At 50.7% G+C, this 22,712-nt stretch overlaps 8 protein-coding genes across 8 annotated transcripts; 2 read left to right on the plus strand and 6 right to left on the minus strand.

The window, feature by feature from the left end:
* Positions 1 to 283: 283 nt before the first annotated feature.
* ACHE_30886A (putative VPS9 domain protein) lies at positions 284 to 4,334 on the minus strand (the record flags this gene model as incomplete). The annotated part of the gene is made up of 3 exons (XM_043277554.1): positions 284 to 3,876; positions 3,942 to 4,191; positions 4,257 to 4,334. The coding sequence occupies 3 exons, from the start codon at positions 4,332 to 4,334 to the stop codon at positions 284 to 286; spliced, it is 3,921 nt and encodes a 1,306-aa protein (XP_043135421.1).
* A 710-nt stretch (positions 4,335 to 5,044) lies between these two features.
* On the minus strand, positions 5,045 to 5,746 carry ACHE_30887A (mitochondrial 37S ribosomal protein uS11m; the record flags this gene model as incomplete). The annotated part of the gene is made up of 1 exon (XM_043277555.1): positions 5,045 to 5,746. One exon carries the CDS (start codon positions 5,744 to 5,746, stop codon positions 5,045 to 5,047), a length of 702 nt encoding a protein of 233 aa, XP_043135422.1.
* Positions 5,747 to 6,008: 262 nt separating this feature from the next.
* On the plus strand, positions 6,009 to 7,628 carry tim44 (protein translocase subunit TIM44; the record flags this gene model as incomplete). The annotated part of the gene is made up of 2 exons (XM_043277556.1): positions 6,009 to 6,883; positions 6,953 to 7,628. 2 exons carry the CDS (start codon positions 6,009 to 6,011, stop codon positions 7,626 to 7,628), a joined length of 1,551 nt encoding a protein of 516 aa, XP_043135423.1.
* A 700-nt stretch (positions 7,629 to 8,328) lies between these two features.
* ACHE_30889A (putative Hsc70 cochaperone (SGT)) lies at positions 8,329 to 9,512 on the minus strand (the record flags this gene model as incomplete). Its single annotated transcript, XM_043277557.1, has 3 exons — positions 8,329 to 8,368; positions 8,423 to 9,438; positions 9,510 to 9,512. 3 exons carry the CDS (start codon positions 9,510 to 9,512, stop codon positions 8,329 to 8,331), a joined length of 1,059 nt encoding a protein of 352 aa, XP_043135424.1.
* Positions 9,513 to 9,923: 411 nt separating this feature from the next.
* Positions 9,924 to 13,357, plus strand: ACHE_30890S (RIC1 family protein; the record flags this gene model as incomplete). Its single annotated transcript, XM_043277558.1, has 5 exons — positions 9,924 to 10,187; positions 10,252 to 11,646; positions 11,701 to 11,968; positions 12,026 to 12,498; positions 12,551 to 13,357. 5 exons carry the CDS (start codon positions 9,924 to 9,926, stop codon positions 13,355 to 13,357), a joined length of 3,207 nt encoding a protein of 1,068 aa, XP_043135425.1.
* Positions 13,358 to 15,526: 2,169 nt separating this feature from the next.
* Positions 15,527 to 16,295, minus strand: TMA20 (translation machinery-associated protein 20; the record flags this gene model as incomplete). Its single annotated transcript, XM_043277559.1, has 3 exons — positions 15,527 to 15,917; positions 15,982 to 16,122; positions 16,282 to 16,295. The coding sequence occupies 3 exons, from the start codon at positions 16,293 to 16,295 to the stop codon at positions 15,527 to 15,529; spliced, it is 546 nt and encodes a 181-aa protein (XP_043135426.1).
* A 311-nt stretch (positions 16,296 to 16,606) lies between these two features.
* On the minus strand, positions 16,607 to 18,223 carry ACHE_30892A (YchF/Obg family ATPase; the record flags this gene model as incomplete). Its single annotated transcript, XM_043277560.1, has 4 exons — positions 16,607 to 16,776; positions 16,832 to 17,210; positions 17,437 to 17,994; positions 18,149 to 18,223. 4 exons carry the CDS (start codon positions 18,221 to 18,223, stop codon positions 16,607 to 16,609), a joined length of 1,182 nt encoding a protein of 393 aa, XP_043135427.1.
* A 493-nt stretch (positions 18,224 to 18,716) lies between these two features.
* On the minus strand, positions 18,717 to 21,846 carry hir1 (putative histone transcription regulator Hir1; the record flags this gene model as incomplete). Its single annotated transcript, XM_043277561.1, has 3 exons — positions 18,717 to 18,814; positions 18,868 to 21,633; positions 21,711 to 21,846. The coding sequence occupies 3 exons, from the start codon at positions 21,844 to 21,846 to the stop codon at positions 18,717 to 18,719; spliced, it is 3,000 nt and encodes a 999-aa protein (XP_043135428.1).
* Positions 21,847 to 22,712: the final 866 nt, after the last annotated feature.

Below are 22,712 nucleotides of genomic sequence, written 5' to 3' on the forward strand. Positions count from 1 at the left end.
CGTGTTTTCCTTGGGTGCTGATTTTGGTGTTCCAGGCGCCAAGCTTTTCTCCTGGGAAGATGTACGGCTAGAGGCTATCATGGCAGTGAATTGCAAAATAATTTTCCAGAAATCAGTACTGATGGTGAAACTCAGGAGCAAGGTGTGCCTTTTCATAAGAAAAATGCAGCTCGTAGCAGAATATATTCATACTTCATTAGCATGTCCGGACTCCAGTCCATCTAAAATACCCATATTTAAACAGTAAGAAGAAGACATTGAAACAAAACCATAACAATAAAGCCTAAGATCCGATATCTCTTACACTTCTCAAGCACCTCTCTATCCTCTTTCCCCTCTCCCGTTCTCTGACAAGCATATCCCTCGCAAACGACTTTATCGCATCTCGTCCAACCTTCTCCTTCCATGACGTCCACCCGGCAAGCTCGCTAACAACAACGTCTTTATTCCAGGTAATCTCCCTCGAAAGTTGCGCTGTCTGTGCTTCGTACTCGTTGATCTTGTTCTCGAGGTCTCGCACGGATTTCTGGCGCGATTCTTCGAGACCCGGGAAACTGAGATTGAATCTGCGTGGAAGGGAAGAAGAAACGAGTGAGGAGTGCGTGCGGGAGAGAGTTCTGTTTGTAGTGGCAAGTGTGGACATAAGGTTAACTGGTCGTGAGAGTGCAGACAGGATTGCGGCGGTCGTATTGTCAATGGAGGTTAGGGCAGTGAGGTACTGCAAGAGAGGAGAGGAATCCGAAGTTGAGGTCGAGAGGAACCCAGCGTAGCGGGCGAAAGCGTCAATGTGGGTTGGTGGAAGGGCGTTGGTTGGTTCTTTTAGAGTCGAGAGGACGGACGTGCAGAGGGTGACTGCGTCCGCGAGGTCTGAAGTGGCATTGTGCAGGGAGTGTCCGCGGCGGATGGTACTGCGTGTGTTCGCATGCACAGCGCGGACGACCTCCTGCGCGTGTGTGACGAATTGTTCCGCCTCTCGCATTCCCTCGAGTGTGACAGGTGCGTAGTCCTCAGCTATAGTCTCGGAAAGAGCTGCTGCCTTTTGGAGAGATCGATCTGCCATCATGTCGGGATGCAACTCGGGGACAAGGAAAAATTCCCAGAGCATTTCGTGAGTGGAGAAGGTTGGATGAGTGAGGAGGATCTTTAGGAACCGGTCGAGCTTCTCTTGCATATCATGGAGAACGGCACGGGACGGTTTGGAGTGGATTTGAAAGGGGCTGCGGAAGTTCGAGAGTGACGGGATGTAGGAGGCTGGGTGCTCGAGTGAGAGACCCTTGGCTAGGTTCTCGAAATCCGAGAAACTGCGTCGACAGGTGGTGACTGTGTATGTTGCGGAGCCGGGTCTAGATTCAGCTTCGTTCTCAGGGGAGTGGGGTGCACCGGATTTCAAAACAAATCGAACCGTCGCATCCTCAACGAAGAATGAACGCACCACTGTAGTGACCCGGCCTGACGGATCATCGTATGCTGAAGGAGGGCTTGACAGGAGTATTAGGTCGTCGATGCGATTGCGTACTTCGTCGTCTTTGGCGATCTCGACAGCTGTTAATCCACGGATTTCCTTGAGATGGACATCCACTCTGGGATCCATAAAGAGAAGTCGAACTTGGTCTATACGACCATACTTGCTAGCTGTCATTAACGGCGTGAATTTCTTCTCGTTGGTTGCGTTCGGGTCGCAATCGCTTCCTTCGAGGATTCGTAGGGTTACCTCGGGATCGCTGACTATATGGAGCAATGTATTACCCCTCGAATCGACGTGATCGTCAAGGCGTATCGCTTTACCATCTCCCTGGGCATCCTGGGCGGCATTCAATGCATCATTGATCATGAACTTGTAATCAGGATGGTCGTAAGACCTGCAGAGTGCAAAAAGTGGCGTTTGTCCATGTTTGTCGCGCTGCTTCCAGGGGAGAAGCTTTCCCAGTGTGGATATGACAGACGGCGTACTGAAAAGGTAGTGAGCAACCGTGCGTCCATGTACATCCGACTTCTTCAAATAGGATACGAGCGTGCTCTCGTCGGTCGATCTGAAAAGGAAGTCAAGCAGGATGTTCACCACTTCCGTGTGTCCCAGCTGGACAGCTGCGCTAAGCAGTGTTGTCCCTTCAGTGTTCGTGTCTGTAAGTATATCCTGTAGTGGGTAATATTCCTCAAGGCTCAGCAGATACTCCAACGCCTCAGGCTGACGACTTTCGACGGCCATCATTGGAATTGAATACCCGGCAGGATCCTGTGTTTTTGTCAATGTTTCGATCGAACTATCACCTTCGATTGTGCTGGTCATCGATCCGATGGTGGTTGTCCTCGAAGCGAATGAGACAGCTGACGAAGAGGATAAACTGCGGACATCCATGGAGACCCTCTTCGGCGGACGCCGGGTCTCCTTTTGGGAAGTATTGCCAGTCCATGTCTGGAAGGGGAACACATGAGCCAATGGTGGCATCTCAGATGATGAACCGTCTTCTATATGAGATGATGATGGTTCATCGTCTTCTGAGAAGCCGACTGGCACGCTATGCACGGACGAAGTATCGCGTGGAGGTTCGTCATCCTCATTTGTCTTGAAGAGTACGGTTTTGCCTTCTCGCTCCACGGGTAATTCGTCATCCAGCGACTCGTGGTCAGTGCCGGGTTCCAGAATAGCCTTCATATCAGAGACTTTGCCTGCCTTTGTGGCGTTCCACAAGCGCCTGTTGCGGACACTTGCTCTTCGCAAGCCCGCTGAATCCGTCAAAAGATACGTAAGAACGGCCTCAAAAGTGCTCAAAGCATATCCCATTTCTCCACTTTCGACATCGTCGATGTAGATGAAATGCTGCATGTAAAGGAGCCTGGCCTGGAGATGTCGTATTTGAGATCTGATGACCACAACAAGCAATAAAGAGACCAAGATGTCAGCGTTGACCATCATTGGCGCCGTCTTCTTCTCAGAGGCCGACGCACCAGCCTTGTCGTAGTTGCCGGGGAACGATATCACTTTGACCGTTTCCAGAAGCGTACCCAGCATATCGTGAGGACACTTCGCCTCCAACATCTTTCGGAACACCTCCACTCCTCTCCCAAGACGTTGCAGTAATTCTCTCTTACCGTCACGGCCCCCTTCGACGGTAATCCCAACTTGCGAAACATCAACACTTTCCATTTGACGAATCCTATAATCCAAGTCTGCGTCTTCAGACTTTCGAAAGCTGCAAAGCCGAGGGAAAAGGAGCGGTTCATGCACCTGTTCAGCGACGTACCGCTCGATCAACCGTTCAACTAGAGGGCCGGTGAGATCGGTAGTAGCTCCTAAGAACGATAATTGTTGCTTGTCTACAAGACGGAAAAGGTCGATGGCCGCAGTTACTGCAGTCTCCAAGCTCCGGCGCATGAGATCCTCATCATCCTCAAAGTACTCCCCTGAATTGAACGGCAACGGTTCCTGCCCAAAAGCCGATAAACTGCGGTTCGAAGCTGTTTCATCCGCTTTCAACTCAGTACGGCCCCTTAATCTCTCATCGTCTTCTAACATAGGTGACCGCGATGGCGGGGGAGGCAGCGGTTTCCCTAGCTCTTTGCCAAATTCCCGAAACAGTCTGTCAAGACCCGATTGCATCTGCCGTGCAATCATTGGGAAATTCAGCAACAGCTCGCCAAACGTCCTGATAACTTTCTTGGGCGGCGAGGAAACCGGACCGGTTGAGGTTGTTTCTTTGTCGGATTCGACATTTCTTGGAAGCATGTCAGGTACTGCGGCAGAGATGATCTTGCCGGGATCGAAGGAGCCGATCAAGGGTCGAGAGATGTAGTAGACGAGCCATGGTTGCGATTCGTTGTTCGGGGCGTAGTATAGGGCATCCGACAGTAGTTGGGCCTGGGTTAGAGATTTGAAGCCTAGAACCGCAAATAGCATATAGTCAGCTCCTGCACGCACTCGAGCTGTTCGAGAACATCCCCACCTTTGTTGCTGTAAACCGAGCTCTCCTTGATGATCACTGTCCGCCCGTTGACTGTTGACACTTGTTTTGCCTTTCCTCGACTATCGCGGACGTTCGAATCGTCCTTTCCACCTGCGTGCCCAGCAGAGAGCGGAATCCGTAGAACATGACTGCCCAGGAAGTCTTCCGAACCAACGATATCGGAGTAGTAGAGATTCGACTCACGATCGCGCGAACCGGTCAAGCATTCGGTTGTCGGTACTAGCAAGACCTATAGAGAGAACAGACATCAGAACCAGCCCTTGGGATGGACGCCATCCGGCTCGCGAAACGTACATGATTCTCGATAGGCAGACATTGCCCCGGAACAGTGCTTCTAAAGAAGGCACGAAGGAAGGGGTTTAGAGGGTGCATCCAAACGGTCTTGGACGACGGCCCGGTGAAAGATCTCGAGCACTCATCAAGCCGTTCGTTCTAATGTTGAAAGGGGTGCGTTGCGCTGCTCGCCGATTGCTGTAGAGGGGTGTGGTATGAGGAGCAGCTCCGGCGCATATGCCGAACGGCGAGTAAACAGACCGTGAGAGAACTAAGCGAAGAAGTCAAGCACTCATTGAATTATTCTTCAGAAATTGAATAAAAAGAGGCAATGCAGGATTGGTAAACCAGCAAGAACGGTGGTGAGAACAGTGTTGCTGTTGTTGTCACTATCAAGGCCGAGATTCCAGATTGGCCGGGATGACGCTATACCGCATTCGGCAGATCGGGGATTTTTATATACGAGGGAAGCGAAGAAAGAGAAGTGAATAGGTGGAAGAGATACATATAATGCCAATAAGAACAGAAGAAAATCCAAAGAAAGAAAATATTCGTTGTACTAATAACATGAGGACTAGTGTACAGAAACGGATACCAGAGCTATCTAGACGGTTATTCCCTCCGGCATCACGTTAAGAATAGGACAAATCCTAACTGGATAGATGTGAAGCCATGGTATTCGTTTTCGTGTTGAGTATCAGACTCGTATCAATGCGTGCCATTTCCCTATTGCTCCCTGCAAGAACTAAGGCATATGCAGTTCACAACAGTATCCCAAATATCAAACAGAAGAAAATAAAGATAACACTTTAACCCAGTCTCCGGACCTTTCTGCTTCTGGTACCTCCAAACTTGATCCGGGTCGCGTCGGTGACTCGGCTAACCAGCCCACGGATGTTCCTCCCCTCGTTACCTAGTAGAACCTTGGTAAATGCTTCCCTGCCAGGCCCAAAATCACGGAACACAATCTCCAGTCGCTGAATATCGAAGAGCAGACCCTTTTCTTGCATCAGGCCAAACGTGTGGGTAGATAGTTGGTACGCTGGGTCATAGCCAGAACGCTGGGATTTGCGGAAACCCAAGTGACCACAGCTTCTCACGAGTATGGGGTCGCCATTCGGTCGTGTCAGAGTCAGGATTGTATTGTGTTTGTGCGCGTAAACGTGGAGATGGTGTGGTGGTTGCTTGTCGCCATACGGGTGTTTGATCAAAGCGCTCTCTAAATTCTCTCTCATGTGCTCGAAATCCTCTGTTACGGCCGGCGGCTTCTCTTGCCCTTGCATCATTTGCGTCAGCGTCGCTATCGGAGATGAACCCTCGGCAGATTGGTCGTTTTGCGCATCGAAAAGCTGGCGTTCAGTCGCACGTAACCGCTGCTTCTCGCTCTCGTAGGTCCGGGGAGCGGAGGAAGAAAAGGGTCGCACCAGGCGAAGAGGGGATGGTGGGAGCTGGCATTGTCTACCAATTGAAGGCAATGCTCTTGCTAGAGCACTCGTAAATTGCGAATTCATAATGTGGGATGGATGCGGAGGTGGTAGTAAATCGGCGGGCAAAAGATTCGGGAGGAAAAGATCGGAAAAGTCTGGGATTTCTTGGCACTGCAACTGCACTTTTTTTCCCTCCGCGGCTTCAATCATTCCTCTTTTGCCTCCCCCTCCACGCCCTGCTCTGTTTGTCCCGCTTTACAAATACAACATCTCGGGGCCCAGGTTGGTTCTAGAATTGTCGACATTGTTTGAATCTTGAAGTTGAGCCATAATATCGGTGCAGAGCATGATTCCGGCTACAAGGATGTCGGCCACCGCGCGGGCGGCCATTTTGCGCTTTCAGCTGTCGGGTCTTAAGATAAATGCAGTGGCCACCCAGCAGCTGCTAAACCGGGCTTATACTTCGACAGCTCTAAATGCCGCTATGAACGCCCGGACGACGGTGGTCAACCGCCCCGTATCCCAACTGGTTTCTCCGTACACGGCACTCCCTCTGACGAGATCTTTCCATGCCTCCACGGTCCAATGGCAACAGCAGCAACAGCAAAAAGAGAAGCAGGCCGATGAGGCCAAGGAAGAGGGCTCTAAGGAAGAGGGTGAAGGGAAGGGAGAAGGAAACGAAGAAGGACAGAAGGAAACACCTCCGCCTCCCCCGCCGCACGGTGACAAGTCCCCATGGCAAGTGTTCACAGAAACGCTCCAAACCGAATTCAAGGCGTCCAAGGAATGGAACGAATCGACAAAGGCTCTTGCTTCCTCGGCACATGAATTCTCTGAGAATGAGAGGGTCAAGCAGGCACGTGCCGCTTACGAGGCTTCCCGTAAAGCCGCAAGTTCCCGGACTTCCACAGCGTTCAAAACAACTGGTCAAGCTATTGGCAAGAGTGCCGCGTGGACATGGAACACATCTGTTGTCAAGGGTCTCCGGAAAGGTGTGAACGCCACTGGGTCAGGTATCGAGAAGGCTACAAGACCCGTGAGAGAGACCGACGCCTACAAGACTGCTGTTGGTGGCGTGAAGGATGCCATCGACGATGGTAGCAGCTCCCGCTATGGTGGTTGGATTGAGAAAGAGGAGCGTCGGAAACAAAGGCAACTGCGTGAAGAGATGGAGGCCAAGTCTGGGCGTCGCAGCACTGGACCGATGGTTGAGGATCCAGAGTGAGTCGTCATCTATAACATCTACGTTATTTTCAACTTGTGGTGCTAATATTTACCTTTTTCTCATAGGGCCGGCACCAACGTCACCGTTCACAAGGACGCTGCGTGGAAGGACTCGTGGCGCGAATTCCGTGACTCCAACCCTATGATGCAGAAGCTCTTCACGATGAAGGAGACTTACAATGAGTCGGAGAACCCGTTGATCAGCACAGCACGCAGTATCTCTGACAGAGTCGCCTCCTTCTTTGCCGAAAACGAAACCGCACAAGTCATCAAGAAGTTCCGGGAGATGGATCCTAATTTCCAGCTTGAGTCCTTCCTGAGAGAAATGCGCGAATACATGCTCCCTGAAGTCCTTGACGCCTACGTCAAGGGTGATGTTGAAACGCTGAAGCTCTGGCTGTCAGACGCCCAATTCCATGTCTACGCTGCTCTTTCGCAACAATACACCACTGCAGGCCTGAAGTCCGATGGCCGCATTCTTGACATTCGTGGCGTTGACATCTCTAATGCCCGTATGCTAGAACCCGGCGAGATCCCCGTCTTCGTTGTCACCTGCCGTACGCAAGAAGTCCACGTGTTCCGCAATGCGAAGACCAACGAACTTGCCGCCGGTATGGAGGACAAAGTGCAGCTGGTCACTTATGCCATCGGTCTCACCAGGATTCCGGAAGATGTCAACAACCCGGAGACTCGCGGATGGAGATTGATCGAGTTGCAGAAGGCTGCTCGTGACTACATCTAAAAAGCTTACTTTTCCCTCATATATGCCACCGCACGTCCTATCGGTTTTCCTACGACATCTTGTTACCGCCCCTTCCCTCTTCCTTCCATCTCTTGATTTAACGGTGCTTCTTATCTCATGAAATTTCTCTCCCCATCTATTTCTTGGTTGTCTTGATATCATTCTGACTGTACAATATCGACTATACGAATAGAGCGCAGGCGGAACCGGCGCTATTCACCGTGATAGTAACCACGATTATATGATTGTTGTTTAATTTGATTTCTCTTTTTCTTGTATCGATGCTGTGTTCCGCCTGTTCTCACGTGGAATTTAACGACTCGTCTTGAAGACGGAGGATTCCACAAAAATAACGGGGCGCTCTTACAGGCGTACTGATTGATGAATTGTCTGGTCAATTTTATATGCTTCTGGGTGTGTGTGGCGTCTATTTTTGTTAAAGATTCAGCATCAACTCCTCCACTCTTGATCGAAAATACTGCATCTGGACCTGTCCAGCACTCTGTTATTACACTACTCGTCTTCTGTGGTAAAAGTGGTCTCACAACTAGTAGTGTAGTATCGTCACATAACTCCATTCGCTTCAAGGTTTTACCATAAACTCGTAAACTTCAGGGTGAAAAATAGCAACTTAGGCGAATAACAATCATCGAAAAGAGCATCAATTGCCAAACCCCTCCAACAAGCCAGTTATTATACTTTAATTTCCTCGTCCACCGCCGCCCATCATATTCCGGGCCCTGCATATTCCTTAGCATCTGATTTATAAAATGTACTACCTGAACACAACTTACATGTTTGCAATGTTGGGGTCGTTCATCAAGGCGGACATATCGGGCATTCCCCCACCACGACCAAAGTTCTCAGCCATCGATCGCAGCTGCGGGTTGTTCATGATTCCGTTGAGCGCGTCAGGGTTGCTCATAAGGTTCTGGGCCATGTTCGCAAACATGGGGTTGTTCATCAAGGAACCGAGGTCGGGCATACCACCGCCGCCACCGCCGCCGCCGCCGCCGAGCATGCTAGCCAGAGAGGACAGATCAGGCATACCACCAGCGCCAGCGCCAGCGCCACGTGCACCCTCGTTACCAGCGTTGGAAGCCTCCATACCTTGGGCAGCGTCAATCTTCCTCTTGCAAGTCTCGAGACCCTTCTTCATGGCACTGCTGCCACCGTTGCCTTCAGCCTCAATGCCCTTCTCGTAGGCTTCCTTGGCTCCGTGGTAGTCTTGCATGTCATAACGGGCGAGTCCCAGACGGCTCCAGGCCTTGGAGTATGTCGGGTCTGCGACAGTGGCATACTCTGCGTCCTCCGCGGCCTTCTCATGCTGACCGGAGGCAGAGTAAGCAGCAGCCCGGTTGGAAAGGTATATGGGGTTCGCCTTGGAGATCTCCAGAGCCTGGGTGTAGAAATTGATGGCGCCTTCGTAGTCCTTGCTTGCCATCGCGGCATTACCCTCAGCCTTCAACTTATCGGACTCCGGAGTGGGCACACCAGGCTTGGGCGTGGGCCGTTCAGCTGCTGGGGCTGGTGCACTGCTGGAAGATGCGGAGGCAGATGTAGAAGCATCACCAGACGGTCTATTCCGGAGCTTCTCGTACACGCTGTAGATGTTTACCAATGACTGTCCACCCACGGCATCCTTGACGGCAGCCTCGTCGGAGGGGTCGACCTTGAACGTATCCGCAATGCATGACTGGGCGATCTCAATCGATTCGGCATCATCCGCAGTGAGAGTGCCATCCTTCAAGCTGGAACCGAGGAAATCGATGACGGCGAGCGCTAAGCGCTTCTTGGAATCGTTGGGGGCCTGCAAACAAATCCGTCAGCATTCATTTATTGATACTTGTCAGTAAAAGAAACAGTGCCAGACATTCTTACCATGATGATGACCGGTTAAAACGATAGAAATCAACTAAAAAAATGGGATAGTAGAAGGAAAAGGAGACTTGTCGCGGGGGATTTTTTTGGCGGCGCTGCGGGGGGACTTTATGCCTTCTGTATGGGCGAAGCTCCGGGTGCACGTGATTGAGCCCCGTGCTCGGCGATCCCCAGAGTAGCTTCTGGACGTCTCTTAGACTATCTGTCTCTTCCTCCCTCTTTTCTTTCCTACACAGCTAGTGTGGTTTTAGGGCTTCGGAGAACACTTTGCTGGACGGGATATGGTCGCGATTCTGGGACTGAAGCTGGCCGGAGTCCGACGGAGTAACTAACGTCCCCTACGCTAGTTGCGAACGAAGATGACTCGAAGTGAGCTCTCTTTTCCCGCTGTGACTATCGTCCCTGTATCGAGCCATGTATTGGCCCAATGGTGTCCCCCGGGTCTACGCGGTCAATGGGCCCAGAATTCCGCCCGCTTTATTCGATGAAGATCAACCAGTTGACCATGAGAATGAGAACTCCCCGGAGCAGAACGAGTCGGTAGACCCTGCCGATAATAGGCCTGAGTCGAAGCCAGAATCATGGGCGGATGAGCCCATTAGTGGCCTCTGTGTATCGCGCAGTGGTCACTTGTTTGCGACGATGACGGATTCGTCCATTGCAGTTTGGCAGACCAAGGTATACCTGTTCCTCTTCCGTGCTTTTGGTATTGCGGTGTGGTTGACTGGAGATATGTCAATAGCCTACTGCCGTCGTTGCTGCGGTTGCTCGATCCGCGACGTCGATGAAAACATACGGGCCTAACGTGGCCCTTTTGATGCGTCCTGACTCGACGATCCTTGCCGTGCAGACCCTCAATGGATATCTTCTCACCTATACGATAACCTCCGATCCGAACAGTCGAGTCTACCAACAGCATTTTGACCAGTCTACCCAGTCGCGTCGTCAGCAGCTAGCCCGTCTGTCAGCCGGGGAGGAGGCTAATGCAATCCGGGAGATAAATATTCGCTTTCGGATGGCCATAAAAATAGAATCGGGGATTGTGAAGGCGCTGGCATTGGACAATGAGCTTGTTGTGGCCACTGTGAAGCCTCCAGCTATTCAGTGTATCCGTTGGACGCCAGATGCCAGTGGATCACAGACCTCATCTGAGCTCCTGGGTCGAATTCTAGGCGTCTCCAAGAAGACGACGATTGCGGATATGGTGTTCGACCGCGCAATGAACCTTCTGATATGGGTGACCAATGAGGGACAGGCGTATGGAATTCAGAGGATTTCGGAACAGCAGAATGAACCAGAGGCTACTAGAAAGTTGTTTAGGGGCCATTGCTTCCATGATCCGAAGGATGATGGCGAGAAAGCAATCAGAGTTGCAGTAAATGCGCGGTTCTCACTGTTGACGGTGAGCTGCGTTAATGGAGATGTTCTTGTCTACACAGCCAAAGATTACATGGGAAACGTTCCGCTTTCACAGAAGCTCCAACCTCCTGCGTCACCCTCCACTACTGGGGGTTTGACGTTTATGAGTTACTCGCCAGATGGTTACTGCTTGTTTGCTGGTTACGAACATGGCTGGATGACCTGGAGTGTATTTGGCAAGCCGGGCGGGAATAGCTTCTTGACAGATCGTCCTCATACTGCTGCTAATGCTGAAGACTGGCTAAGCGGAGTCTCTAACGGATGCTGGATAGGCGGAGGATCAGATATAATCCTAACGAGGCAGGGCGATCGTCGTCTGTGGATATTGGAGACAGCACGAAGCGCTTTAACTGGCTGTTTTTCGTCTGCGAATCTAGCCAGGGGCTTGCTGCAAACAAGCACGGAGATCATTCTCTATCGCGGCCATGATCTACCAGATCTGATGACCATCTCGGGCAAGGACTCTTTATGGCATCATGCGCAATATCCACCAACTTACCTGCACTCCCAATGGCCCATTCGTTCGTCTGTTGTTTCGCAGGACGGAAGATACGTGGCTATTGCAGGTCGACGGGGTTTAGCACACTACAGTGTCAACAGTGGCCGCTGGAAGGTTTTTGAGGACCCCAGGGTAGAAGACTCATTTGCTGTGCGCGGCGGTATGTGTTGGTACAGGCATATCTTGATTGCCGCTATTGATAGCGACGGGTCATACGAGGTACGATCACTTTTCTAATAACTGATGAGACCGCTGAAGGCTGACATGAACAAGCTACGCCTATATTCACGGGAACTGCCATTGAATGATAATTCCATCTTGCATATAGAGTACCTTCCTTCGCCTGTGGTTTTCATTGGACCGTCTGGTGAAGACTCTCTCCTCGTCTATACTTATGATAACGTTCTATACCACTTCATCATCAACTCGACGCATTCCCATATCACACTTGTGCCTGTTGGACAAATCGCTTTCAACGGCATTGTACGAGCGCCAACTCGGGTAAGAGCAATTAGCTGGGTCCTGCCTGAGGATCAGATGAGTGAGTCAGACTAATTTTTTTTTCCCTATATGATGCCTTCTTCTGACGATAAAACAGGAAATGGTGATCCTTCCCAGGATGTCAAGTTGGCCTCCGTCCTTCTCTTGGTCGACGGCAACCTTGTTCTTCTTCAGCCATCAGTTTCAGAAACGGGCGATTTGAAGTATGACATGCGGATCATATCCCATGACGTAGAATACTACATCTTGATGCGTGATCAGTTTGCGTTTGATTCCTCTGCTCCCGATGTGTCACTTCCTCCTAGTCCTTCAGCCGATATGGCATTCAAGATGTACTCGACCAATCAGTCGCTGAGAGATTCTCTTTGGACGTTCAGTGGGAAGAATCTCCTCGCCTGGGGCGATGTGAAGGAGGTCTTACAACTCGAAGAGGTACCCAAGCCTATCGAGGTTCCTCTTGATTTCTATCCCTTGTCGGTGCTCTTGAATAAAGGTATCGTCTTGGGAGTAGAATCTGAAACGATCCAACGGCGAGATGTCACTTTTGCGATTTTGAAATTTGCCATTCGGGTATGTTCTTATCTCTGGTACTTTAAAGAGAGAATACTAACACTAGCGATAGACACATCTATTCCTTCCTCACTTCCTCCAGCACAGCCTTGTTCAGTCTGATATGCCCGGCGCGCTCTCACTCAGCCAACATTTCTCCCATCTCTCATACTTCGCACACGCACTCGAAATCTTACTTCACCACGTTCTAGATGACGAAGTTGACAATGAAAGCCGAAGCAGCAAAACCAGCGACCCATCCCAGAAACACCAACCATTACTCCCATACGTGATATCCTTCCTCCAAGCCTCCCTCCCGACCAAAACCTATCTGGACATCGTAGTCCAATGCACACGCAAGACCGAGTTGCGAATGTGGCGCACTCTCTTCACTTACCTCCCACCACCAAGGGATCTCTTCGAGCAAGCCTTAAAGCTCAACTCCCTAAAAACAGCGGTTGGCTACTTGCTTGTGTTACAAGCCTTCGAGGACGAGTTAGAAGGCGACGATGCACCAATCGAAGATTACGTCGTCCGCCTAATCGTGCTGGCATCGCAACGAAGTGACTGGGAGCTCTGTGCGGAACTGGCACGTTTTCTGATTGCCCTAGACGCCTCTGGCGATATGCTTAGACGAGCTGTCGCTAGAGCAGGTTTGAGAAATGCGAACGGGCTTCCAGGAAATGGGATGAACGGGTCTGGGACTAGCGTTAAGGGCTTAGGGCTGGCGCTTCCGATCCGGACGCCGTCGTGGTCGTCGATTTCGCCCACGTCGTCACCTATTCCGATGCCATCAGGCCAGTTGCCTAGTGATATGGCTTCTAATGCGAGTGTGGGGAATGTTGCGGGGAGTATGGAGAGTGGTGTTGATGATCTTTAGACGTACACGATGTTCTGTTCATGTTTTTGCTATTTGTATATAAGTCGACGGTTTCATTCTGGATAATGACAAGTTATAACTCTACCTGTGCATGCACGAATGCGTTTAAGGCTGATGTCATTGTCAACGTTTGAACCGATTAGAATCGCCTTGAGTCTTGATAGATATCCCACTCTATTCGGCATCCCGTTTTAAGTCCACAGAATGGTCATATCTATTTGACATGTTAACTAACATGCGAATGTCCCTGAGTAGCTCGTGTTCGCTTTTAATCATGATCTTCGAATTGTTGTTTCATTTCCAAGTTTTTGCACCAAGTTCGTTTATACCTTGTTGCAACTGAGAGTAAACACGGTCCTGGTCTGCGAGGTGCTGGAACATCTTGGGTTTCAAGTCGTTTATCTCGTTTTGTAGGTCGTGTATGGCGTTGTTGGGCTTTGGGTCCTCGAGGGATAGATCTGTACTTTCTCTGTTTGGGTCATATGTGTGCTTGGAAGACATGGTGATTTTGAATGTTCACTGAGACGTCTATAAAGGATCTTTTGGGAAGAAGATAATTTACAGAGTCGCTAGGCAATTAGAAGAAGTTAAAAAAAAAAAGAAAGAAAGAAAGAAAGATAAAGGCAGGAGAACGTTCGCGTGTGGTCGGTTTCACTTTGCACCGGTGTATAAACCTATCCAGCGAAGCCTGAGAGGTTCAAACGCAGAACCTCACAGGGTAGCGACAGGAAGCGTCTTCGGCTGGAGTCTCTTCGATCCTTTCACCTCTCATGAAATTAGCTACGATGTGTGAAATGTCCATTATAAGTTTACTTTCGGGAGGAAGGACGGCTGCCTGAAGGTGCTTGGAACCGCAGGAATCTGTATAAGCATGCTGACCAAATGCGCATACTAGCCTTTGAAAGTGGGCTAGCAAGGGAACACAACCTGTCAATTGCACTTTCTGCGTATAATCTCACATGAAGAAGTGTAGACAAACTGGCATACCGAAGGAATAGACTCGATATCCAACTGATGCAGTAAACCACCATGAAACAAGCATGCTGGCGGTAAAGGACAAGAACAGCTGCTGCGATTGGTATATGTGACAACAGAGGAAAGAAACAGGTTCACCTCGAGTGATCTCTGCTATCAACACTTGAAAGAGGTCCACCAGGCACATGTTATCATTCATCTTCATCTGTTATCCAGCTCGTTCTGACGTTGGATCTCTGTTGACCTGTCCTTCCACTAATCTCGTTGATTTGTGGCATCGTTAGTTGAATGCCATATTCCATAAGGTCATTGCAGAATTTAGAGATTTGATCTAATGCCCTCACGAAAGAGCATGTATCTAGAACAGGATCGCCTTCGCGGCTTAGTTCGCTTCCAGGCTTTACGTGTCAACTTAGTTCCCTTGACATGGGGTGCCATTGACCACGAAGGTAGGCTGAATAACATAGAATAGGAACTGGAGTATGGCTCCTTGCATAAGTTTGTTTTCACGTTTCCTGAACTTCCCTTCATATCCTATGCTGGCTTGGTCGTGCTTATTCTGCCTTCGGGACAGCTCTGGGTTGATGGCTTTTCTTGATACAATCATTCTATAACTGCAACGATCCTTCATTTCATAAAGCTTCAGTCCGTGATAGCTCCGCTAATTGTGTAAACTATGTCCATTCTTTGTACGATTGCCAAATAGGGGTCGTCATTTTTTTAAAACTCTCAAGTGCCGAATGTGTCAAACGACGATTTGGTCATCAAAGCTGGGGCTTTCTAATCGACGGTCAATTGAGCTAGCTGTTTGTCGAAAATCCCGCATATAGTATTGGAGAATTGCACCGAGCTCAATCTCGGCCGCCAGTCAAGGAGGGTTCAGGGAACAAGTTACTATTCCCTTAGAACCAGCGTATAGCTCGTTAGATCACCTTAGTTGCCATATCCTATATCGTGGCCATATAATATGATCTCCGTGACAGTTATATTCGAGATGGGTAAAATCAGACCCAAGTAGGTTAAAGGCAGAAGAAAGGAAGAGTGAACGGGTAGATCCCATTAAGTATGCGATACAAGTGACTATCTATTCCAGTCAGTCCTAAAATGAATATCGACCAGCATCTCAACCTTTTCAAGAAATGCCATAGAGAGAAACGAAGTCATTCACAGCTCTCAACCATCAAACGCAACCCTCTAATCGAGCGGCATCCTCCACAACCCGTCCCCCAAATAATGCCCATCATCCATAACAACCCCCTTCCCCTTACTCTTCATCTCCTCCGTCCCAACCTTCAACGCCCCCACAAGGCACGCATTCTCCTTCCCCTCCGCCATAACTGCAACAATCGTCCCCTTCTCCAACGCATGCTCCGCATCCGGTAACCGTCCACCGGGACTCGTAAGGCCGGGTGCCATCAGCGCGGCGCCGGAGAGCACGAAGCGGATTGCTCCGCGATCGATTTGGATCGTGGGAAGGGCGGAGGGGTAGGCGTGGATTAATTTGAGATGCGGGATCGGGGGGCCGTCTTGGGGTTGGTAGAAGAGGGGTTGGGAGTCGATTGTGTAGAGGGTGGATTTTTCGGGGCTGCATTTCATTCCTGCATTTAGCTTGCGCCTTTGAAGTGTTTATAATAGGAGGCAGGACGGACAGTTTGATCGAATCGAGCTGTGCCTTTTTCGGGAGGATCTGCTCGATGTACGGCTCGAAACCGGGGTATGAGTCGAGGAAGTTCTGGCGCAAGCCTCGCTGTACCGAGGACTTGACCTTTGATTTTGTGCTGGGGGCGATACTATTGCATTATTAGCTTCTGCTTTTTTTGCTTGTTTTGAGGGTTCCTGTTCGGTCGTCTGATTCGACCGTCTGGAAAACGAGGGTTTCAACGCGAGGACCCTGAGGGATAGGAACGGGATTGGGGGGTTTCGCAAGCGCTGGGATAACGTATACTCACTCTTTCTTGAACATTTTAGCCACGGAGAGCTTGATACAGCTGCTCAATTCTGAACTCTTGTCGTTGCGGAGTTTGCAGCGATACGGACTGCGCGTTTGGTCCGACGCGGCTGACGCGGGGAAGGGCTATGTTGGTCACGTGGGCGACGTCACTGATCTACTACTATTGGAGTACAAATTGATTTGGTATGCAGAGTATGCAGAGTACGAGGTGAAAAGGTATTTGTACATCTTCATTGATCATTATGCATAGTCTAGGTCCGAGTGGGAATCATATATCAAAAAGCCCGAACATAGCAACTACATTTTTTATTTTATAAACCGGTTTAACCCTTGGCAGCACCGGCCTTGATGAGCAAGATATCACCATCCTCTACGGCGTAATCCTTGCCCTTGGTCATAATCTTTCCGGCAGCCTTGACGGCACCTTCATCACCGTACTCACGCAGAGTGGTGTAGTTGTAGACAACAGCCTGGATGAAAGTCTTTTCAAAGTCTGTCACGCTGTTAGTATATGTCATTTGAAGGATAAAGTTGGGGATGGAACATACCAGTGTGAATGACACCGGCGGCAGCTGGTGCCTTGATACCCTTTCGGATAGTCCACTGGCGGACTTCATCCGCACCAGTGGTGAAGAAACTGGACAGGTTCAAAGCCTGACGCATAGTAGTAATGACCTTGGGAAGACCAGACTTGGTGTTAAGCTTCTTGCACTCCTCCTCAGCGGCGGCGTCATCAGACATGAGAGCCAGGCGCTCCTCAAACGAAGCAGAGATGGGGATCAGAGGACCGGGAGAGTTCTCCTTGATCCATTCGAACACCTTGGGAAGGTACTTGTTCTTCTGGCGAATGTAGTCCTTCTCGCTAAGGTTGACGAGATAGACGACGGGCTTGGCAGTGAGAAGGAAGAGAGGGTTGATGACCTCGACCTGTATCCATGTTAGCATTGCCACAGCAAGACTAATGGACGCAATTGTGTAAAGGAAACACATGACATTGATCAGACGGGACTTCATCTCATATGACCTCTTGGTTGGATTATAAAATGTGAGGCCATCGACGAGCTGGGATTATCGAGCAAAGCTCTTGTTCATCATGTAATGTCATGCGCGGAGAAGGGAACGAGGAAGGGGTAAAAGAATGGAAAGAGCATACCTCTTTCGGGCCCCAGTCACCCTTGCGGACATCATGACCCTCCTGCAACCACTCAAGCACTCGGGCCACGGTGGCCTCCTCCTCCCTGAGCTTCTTCATCTCCAAAGTCTGACCACCACGACGGGTCTGCTTCTTCAGATTCTCAAGCGCCTTCTCGACAAACTCAATATCCTTGATCCGCAGTTCCTCGTTGATGATAGTTAAATCCCGAACGGGGTCGACGTCACCCTCAACGTGAATAATCTCAGCATCATCGAAGCACCGAACGACCTGGAAGATGGCATCGACGGCACGGATGTGCGACAAGAAGGAGTTACCCAGACCGGCACCAGTCGAGGCACCACGGGTCAGACCGGCAATATCATACACAGTCAAGTTGGCGGGGACCTCGGACTTGGGCTTGTAGTGGGAGCAGAGCCAGTCGAAGCGCTCATCGGGGACGATGACACGGGCTTCTTCAGGGTTGATGGTGGCATAGGGGAAGTTGGCGGGGTTACCCAGCGACGACTTGGTGATGGCCTGGAAGAGCGTGGACTTGCCGACGTTGGCGAGACCAACCTGTCACAGTGTTAAATCACATTGCGATGTGAAAAGATGTGTGGGAAAAGAAGAAAAGAAAAATCTCAGGGGAAGCGAGAATTTATAGCTTGAGAGAAAATTTCGGCGGCTGGAAAAAAATGGCAAAAAAAAAGGTGGGGACGTGCTCACATACGATACCACTCTTCAGGTTGTTACCAGGTCGGCCCAGCAGGACCTTTTCTTGCACGGGGGCCTTCTTCGGGGGCATCTTCTTTTTCTTCTTGCTGCTATAAAAGCGACAAGAAAGAGTAATATAGGTGGTGGTGGTAGTAGTAGTAGTAGTAGTAGTAGTAGTAGAGAGAAGAGCAGCAGAAGAGAGAAGAGGGGAACAAGCAGAACCAGCTGCCGATCGGAGGACCAAGGCGGAGGGAGCCGTGATGTCGGCTGCCCACTAGACTAGGTGGGCAATATAACGGAATCCGGTGGAAATATCCCGACTCCTGAGTCGCTATGACGGAATTTAATCGTTTTTTCGCGTGGAAAAAGAAGAAATTGAAATGGGAAAAATTGAAGCCATCCCGAGTTTTGCGCTTCGGTTCGTGTGTGCTGCTTACCGCCCACGTGACGGGGAAGCCCTAGCCGCATGGGGAAAGACAGCAAGACAAGATATAATACATTACTAAAAAGCAAAGGAGCAATAGACCACCCATCCCGTATATCGCATCTAACGCCATCCTTGTATAAATAGCCGACAGTGGACCTTATGTCTCCATGGCATCGCCCGATTCCATCTCCTCATCGACCACTCCCAGTAGCTTCGCGTACGGAACCGTCACCCGTTGGAGATCCCGGTGTTTACCTGAACACTTATCAGCCACAGCTCAATGATTAGAAACACGATGAAAAACTCACCCAAGGCTAGAATAACCTCCTTTAACAACACCTCCCGTGGCCAGCCACACAGGGTATCCGAGCTCTCCTTCCAGTTCCGGTCCTCCTTTTCATTGGCCTGCAAACGCCGTTGTGGTCCTGTCTCATCATCCTCCTCAAACAATCCCCCAAATAGCCCCTTGAGCAGCTCCTCCACCTTCATCTTCAGCCCCTCGGCACCAAGACGCTTGGCGTACATCGACAGGTACAACCGGAACTCCTCCTTAGCCCCCAGTGAGAGTGCCGCTGCCAGACGATTTTCCAAGTGAGCAATCGAAACGCTCGACTCGAAACTCTCGTAGCCTTCTCGTGACAGGAGAACCTTGATAAGTCGTTGTAAGAAGTATGCTCGGCCGCGGAGGAGTGTCTCGTTGGTCGTGTTGCGTTCCAGGAACGGGATAATGCCGGCCGACACGGCCTTTCTCGCCTCTGGATCCTGTTGCGACTCTTTCAATTGAAGATTTCCAACAGGTGCCTCAGTGGTATTCCAGTACTGGCTACCAACCGCCCACCACGCTTCGGAAACACGCTGCCAATTGTACAAGGCGGGAGAGTATGCATAACCCTCACCGTTCGTCAACGCAACCACAATCCGGCCTTCAGAGTTGATTCGTGCATTGGTAATCGCCGGAGCTGCAGTAGGGTGGGTCCCCAAAGAGTGAAGCGCTGCATCGAGCACCGGTTGTAGTGAAACAGGGGGATGAGGGGAGGAGAGATGCTCAACGTTCCAGACATAGCACATGCCCACTGCCGAGATACAAAGGATCCATGGACCGTGGCACTCCAGAATAACAGGCTGTGCCTCCAGTACGAGAGCACTAACTAGACGACGACCAGCTGGAGTCCAAAGATAGACTGACCCATCCTCACAGGCTGCCGCCCACATGCTTTGGTTTCCTGTCACCAAGAGCACGCTGCGTGGGAGGAAGTCTTGCCATAGTGGCTGCTCCCCTCGGAAGAGTGTAAGACGGACAGGCTCCCGATCCACGGCCCGACCAGTCAAGCTGGCTGGTGACGGATTCCGGGCCTCAAACACTACGTCTATACGCGACTTGTTTGACTCCCCTGGCGTCGATATTGTGCTTGGGGGTTCCGTAGGCTTGCCATTTTCATCAATCGCCCGGAGAATCTGACTGCGGATCTTCGGCACAGCCAGGCGGAGCTGGCTAATTGCCATACACGGGTTCATAACTGCCGGTCGAATGAATTCTGGTGTTGGCTGCTGACCTGTGACAGCTGGTTGCTGCTGTGCAGGAAGTAAGCCGTCTGGTGTGGCCGCAAGAATGGGTGTAGCGCCGTTCTGACTCGCGAACGCGACGCGCTTTTCCACATGTCCATCCTCGTCTCCCTCCAGCTGGGCCAATTTCCGCTTGTTTCCAAAGAGTAGCGCCGCAAGTCCACCCTTGGGTAAGCCGTCAAAGGGCTTGGAAAGATCAACAATTGATTGTGGTGCGTCCGACTTTCCTTGGTTGTTGCTAATAGATGCCATCAATCGAGCCTGTGGCAGAGAGGATTCTGCAGCCCCAGCCCCAGAAACGAGTAATGGAGCAATGCGCTTCTTTCCTTCTTTCGTGTATGTGGGACGCGACTTCAGTCTCTCCAGCTTAGCTTGGTACGGATCGGGCTTCTCCGGCTCAGTTGCCCCTGCAGCTGCTGTCGTGGCGGTCCCGTTTGGCTTCTGCACATCTGGCGCAGGCGACGGGGCACGAGCAGGCGTACCATTTGGCGGCGCTGCTGCCGCAGGTTTCCCATTCATTTCGCCCTCGGCCGCAGCATGGCCATCACCCATCAATGCACCCATTCGGCCTTCAACGCCCTTGATTTCATCCGCCTTACTCTTCTCCTCGAGTAACAGTCCATCCGTCGTCTCTGTGATGCCAGCACCTCTCCGATTGGTACCGAACTTAGTAAGCGACTTTTCGTTCTCCTCCATAGCCATCGCAAAACCCAATTCCCCGTCCTCAAATCTTACTGCCAAGATCGTACCATCCAACGCAGTAGCATATAGACACGTTCCATCAGGACTCCATGCCAGGTCTGAGATCGATTTGGCGGCCATCTCTTGCGCCACGACTACAGGCCGTGGATTGCTGGTGATCCATATACTCAACGATTTGTCTCCTCCAGCACATGCGATTACTGTGACAAGGTTATGTGCGCCGCCTTGGTCGAGCGCCTGTTTAGTCACGGGCTGCATCGAATACAGTCGAGGCGAGAATGCGCAGACCTCGACCGGAGCTTCATGTCCGATCAGGTTGATATCACCGTCCCACGAGCCACGGTTGATAATTGCAACGGAGCTGACAGGTCCGTTGACGGCATTTGCGGCTGCGATATGCATACCATCGGGAGACCAGGAGCATCGACGGAAGTAGGCCGTTAAGGGAGAATTGTTGAAAGGAGCGGAAATTGTCTGTTCATGGACGAAGTTGTTCATCTGGTCATGAGCACTCGAGTTCGGCTGTGGAGAGGTAAAGCGGAAAATTCGAACGGTACGGTCATCACTGGCGGTTGCGAAGTATTTGTTTGCCGGGTCGAAGGTAATTCCCTTGACGTGACTTTGGTGGATGGATAGTGTCTTGAGCTTCTCGAATGTATGCCCCGACCACACCACCACCTTGGAATCTAAGCCCACCGAAACCAGAATCGAAGAATCGTATGACCATCCCAGATCCTGAACATCATTATCGTGACCGATTAATCGCCGTATGGTGCGCCAATTCTCTACGGGTGGTGCTTCGTTCGTCCCTGATTACGGAGAACATCAGCAGCTATTCAGACCAAGATTCCGCGTAATCGTAAGAACATGGGTTGTAAAAGCCTACCAAACGTAGATGCATGCGACGGAGGATTTGAATCCAGCGAATAAATGCACACAATCTTATCATCCGCACCGGACGCCAGGTATTTTCCGTTGGGCGAGAATCGAACGGTATGGATCGTCCCCGAGTGGTTGCTCATCGACGCGAGCTGCTTCGGCTTGTTCGCATTTTCTGCGTTTGCGGTATTGCGGATGGCCTCTGTGGACCATATTCGGACGTATCCATCTAGAAGGAGAACGGAGGGGTCAGAGTCGGGCGCAATAATTCACATTTTCCCTCGCTTCAACAAGGGTAAGCAACAAGGGTATCGCAGCACTACTCACCTCCGGCAGCAGTTACTAGACGACTTCCATCAGGGGAAACATCACAACTGTAGACTTCGAAGTCCTTCCTCTCGCCTGTCGAACAGAATTGTCAGCCATCCATAAGCAAACATTCCCTTTCTGATGACCGTCACCACTCCGCTGCTCTTCTCAGCCCCGAAGTCCAACGTTCATCGAAACGCCCTAGATATGTACCTCCGTGGGTCAGCCAAACTGGCTTGATGATATGCATCGCAACGAATGGCGCTAGGAACGCGCTCCTTTATAACAAAAGCGAGATTGTTCTGTTCGAATTCACTGGTAGATCGACGTGGAGGAAGGAGGACTGTTGCGTTGGATCATCGCAAAGCGTAGGCCGTACGTATCGAATAACGGGGGTTTCTGAATAGGGCGTCGAGACGTGAGGAGGTTGGTTATTGGAGATGAATAGAAAGAACGTATAAAATATGGCGACGCGCACAAGGACCGGCCTTGATTCCGTTAAGAGGGTGTTCTGATCGAAATCCAAGAAGGGCGCGCCCGGAGAAAGAGTCGCGATTTCTCGTTGATCCAATCAGCGCCCGTGATTGGCCCGAGCTTCATACATACCATGAAATGAGTCTACTACACTGCTAAGCGTTCCATAGACAAATTTCATATGCCAGCGTCCGTGTTATTTATTTATCATTACTAGAGAAGAATA

The sequence above is a fragment of the Aspergillus chevalieri genome, chromosome 3 (assembly GCF_016861735.1).
Source record: "Aspergillus chevalieri M1 DNA, chromosome 3, nearly complete sequence".
NCBI lineage: Eukaryota > Fungi > Ascomycota > Eurotiomycetes > Eurotiales > Aspergillaceae > Aspergillus > Aspergillus chevalieri.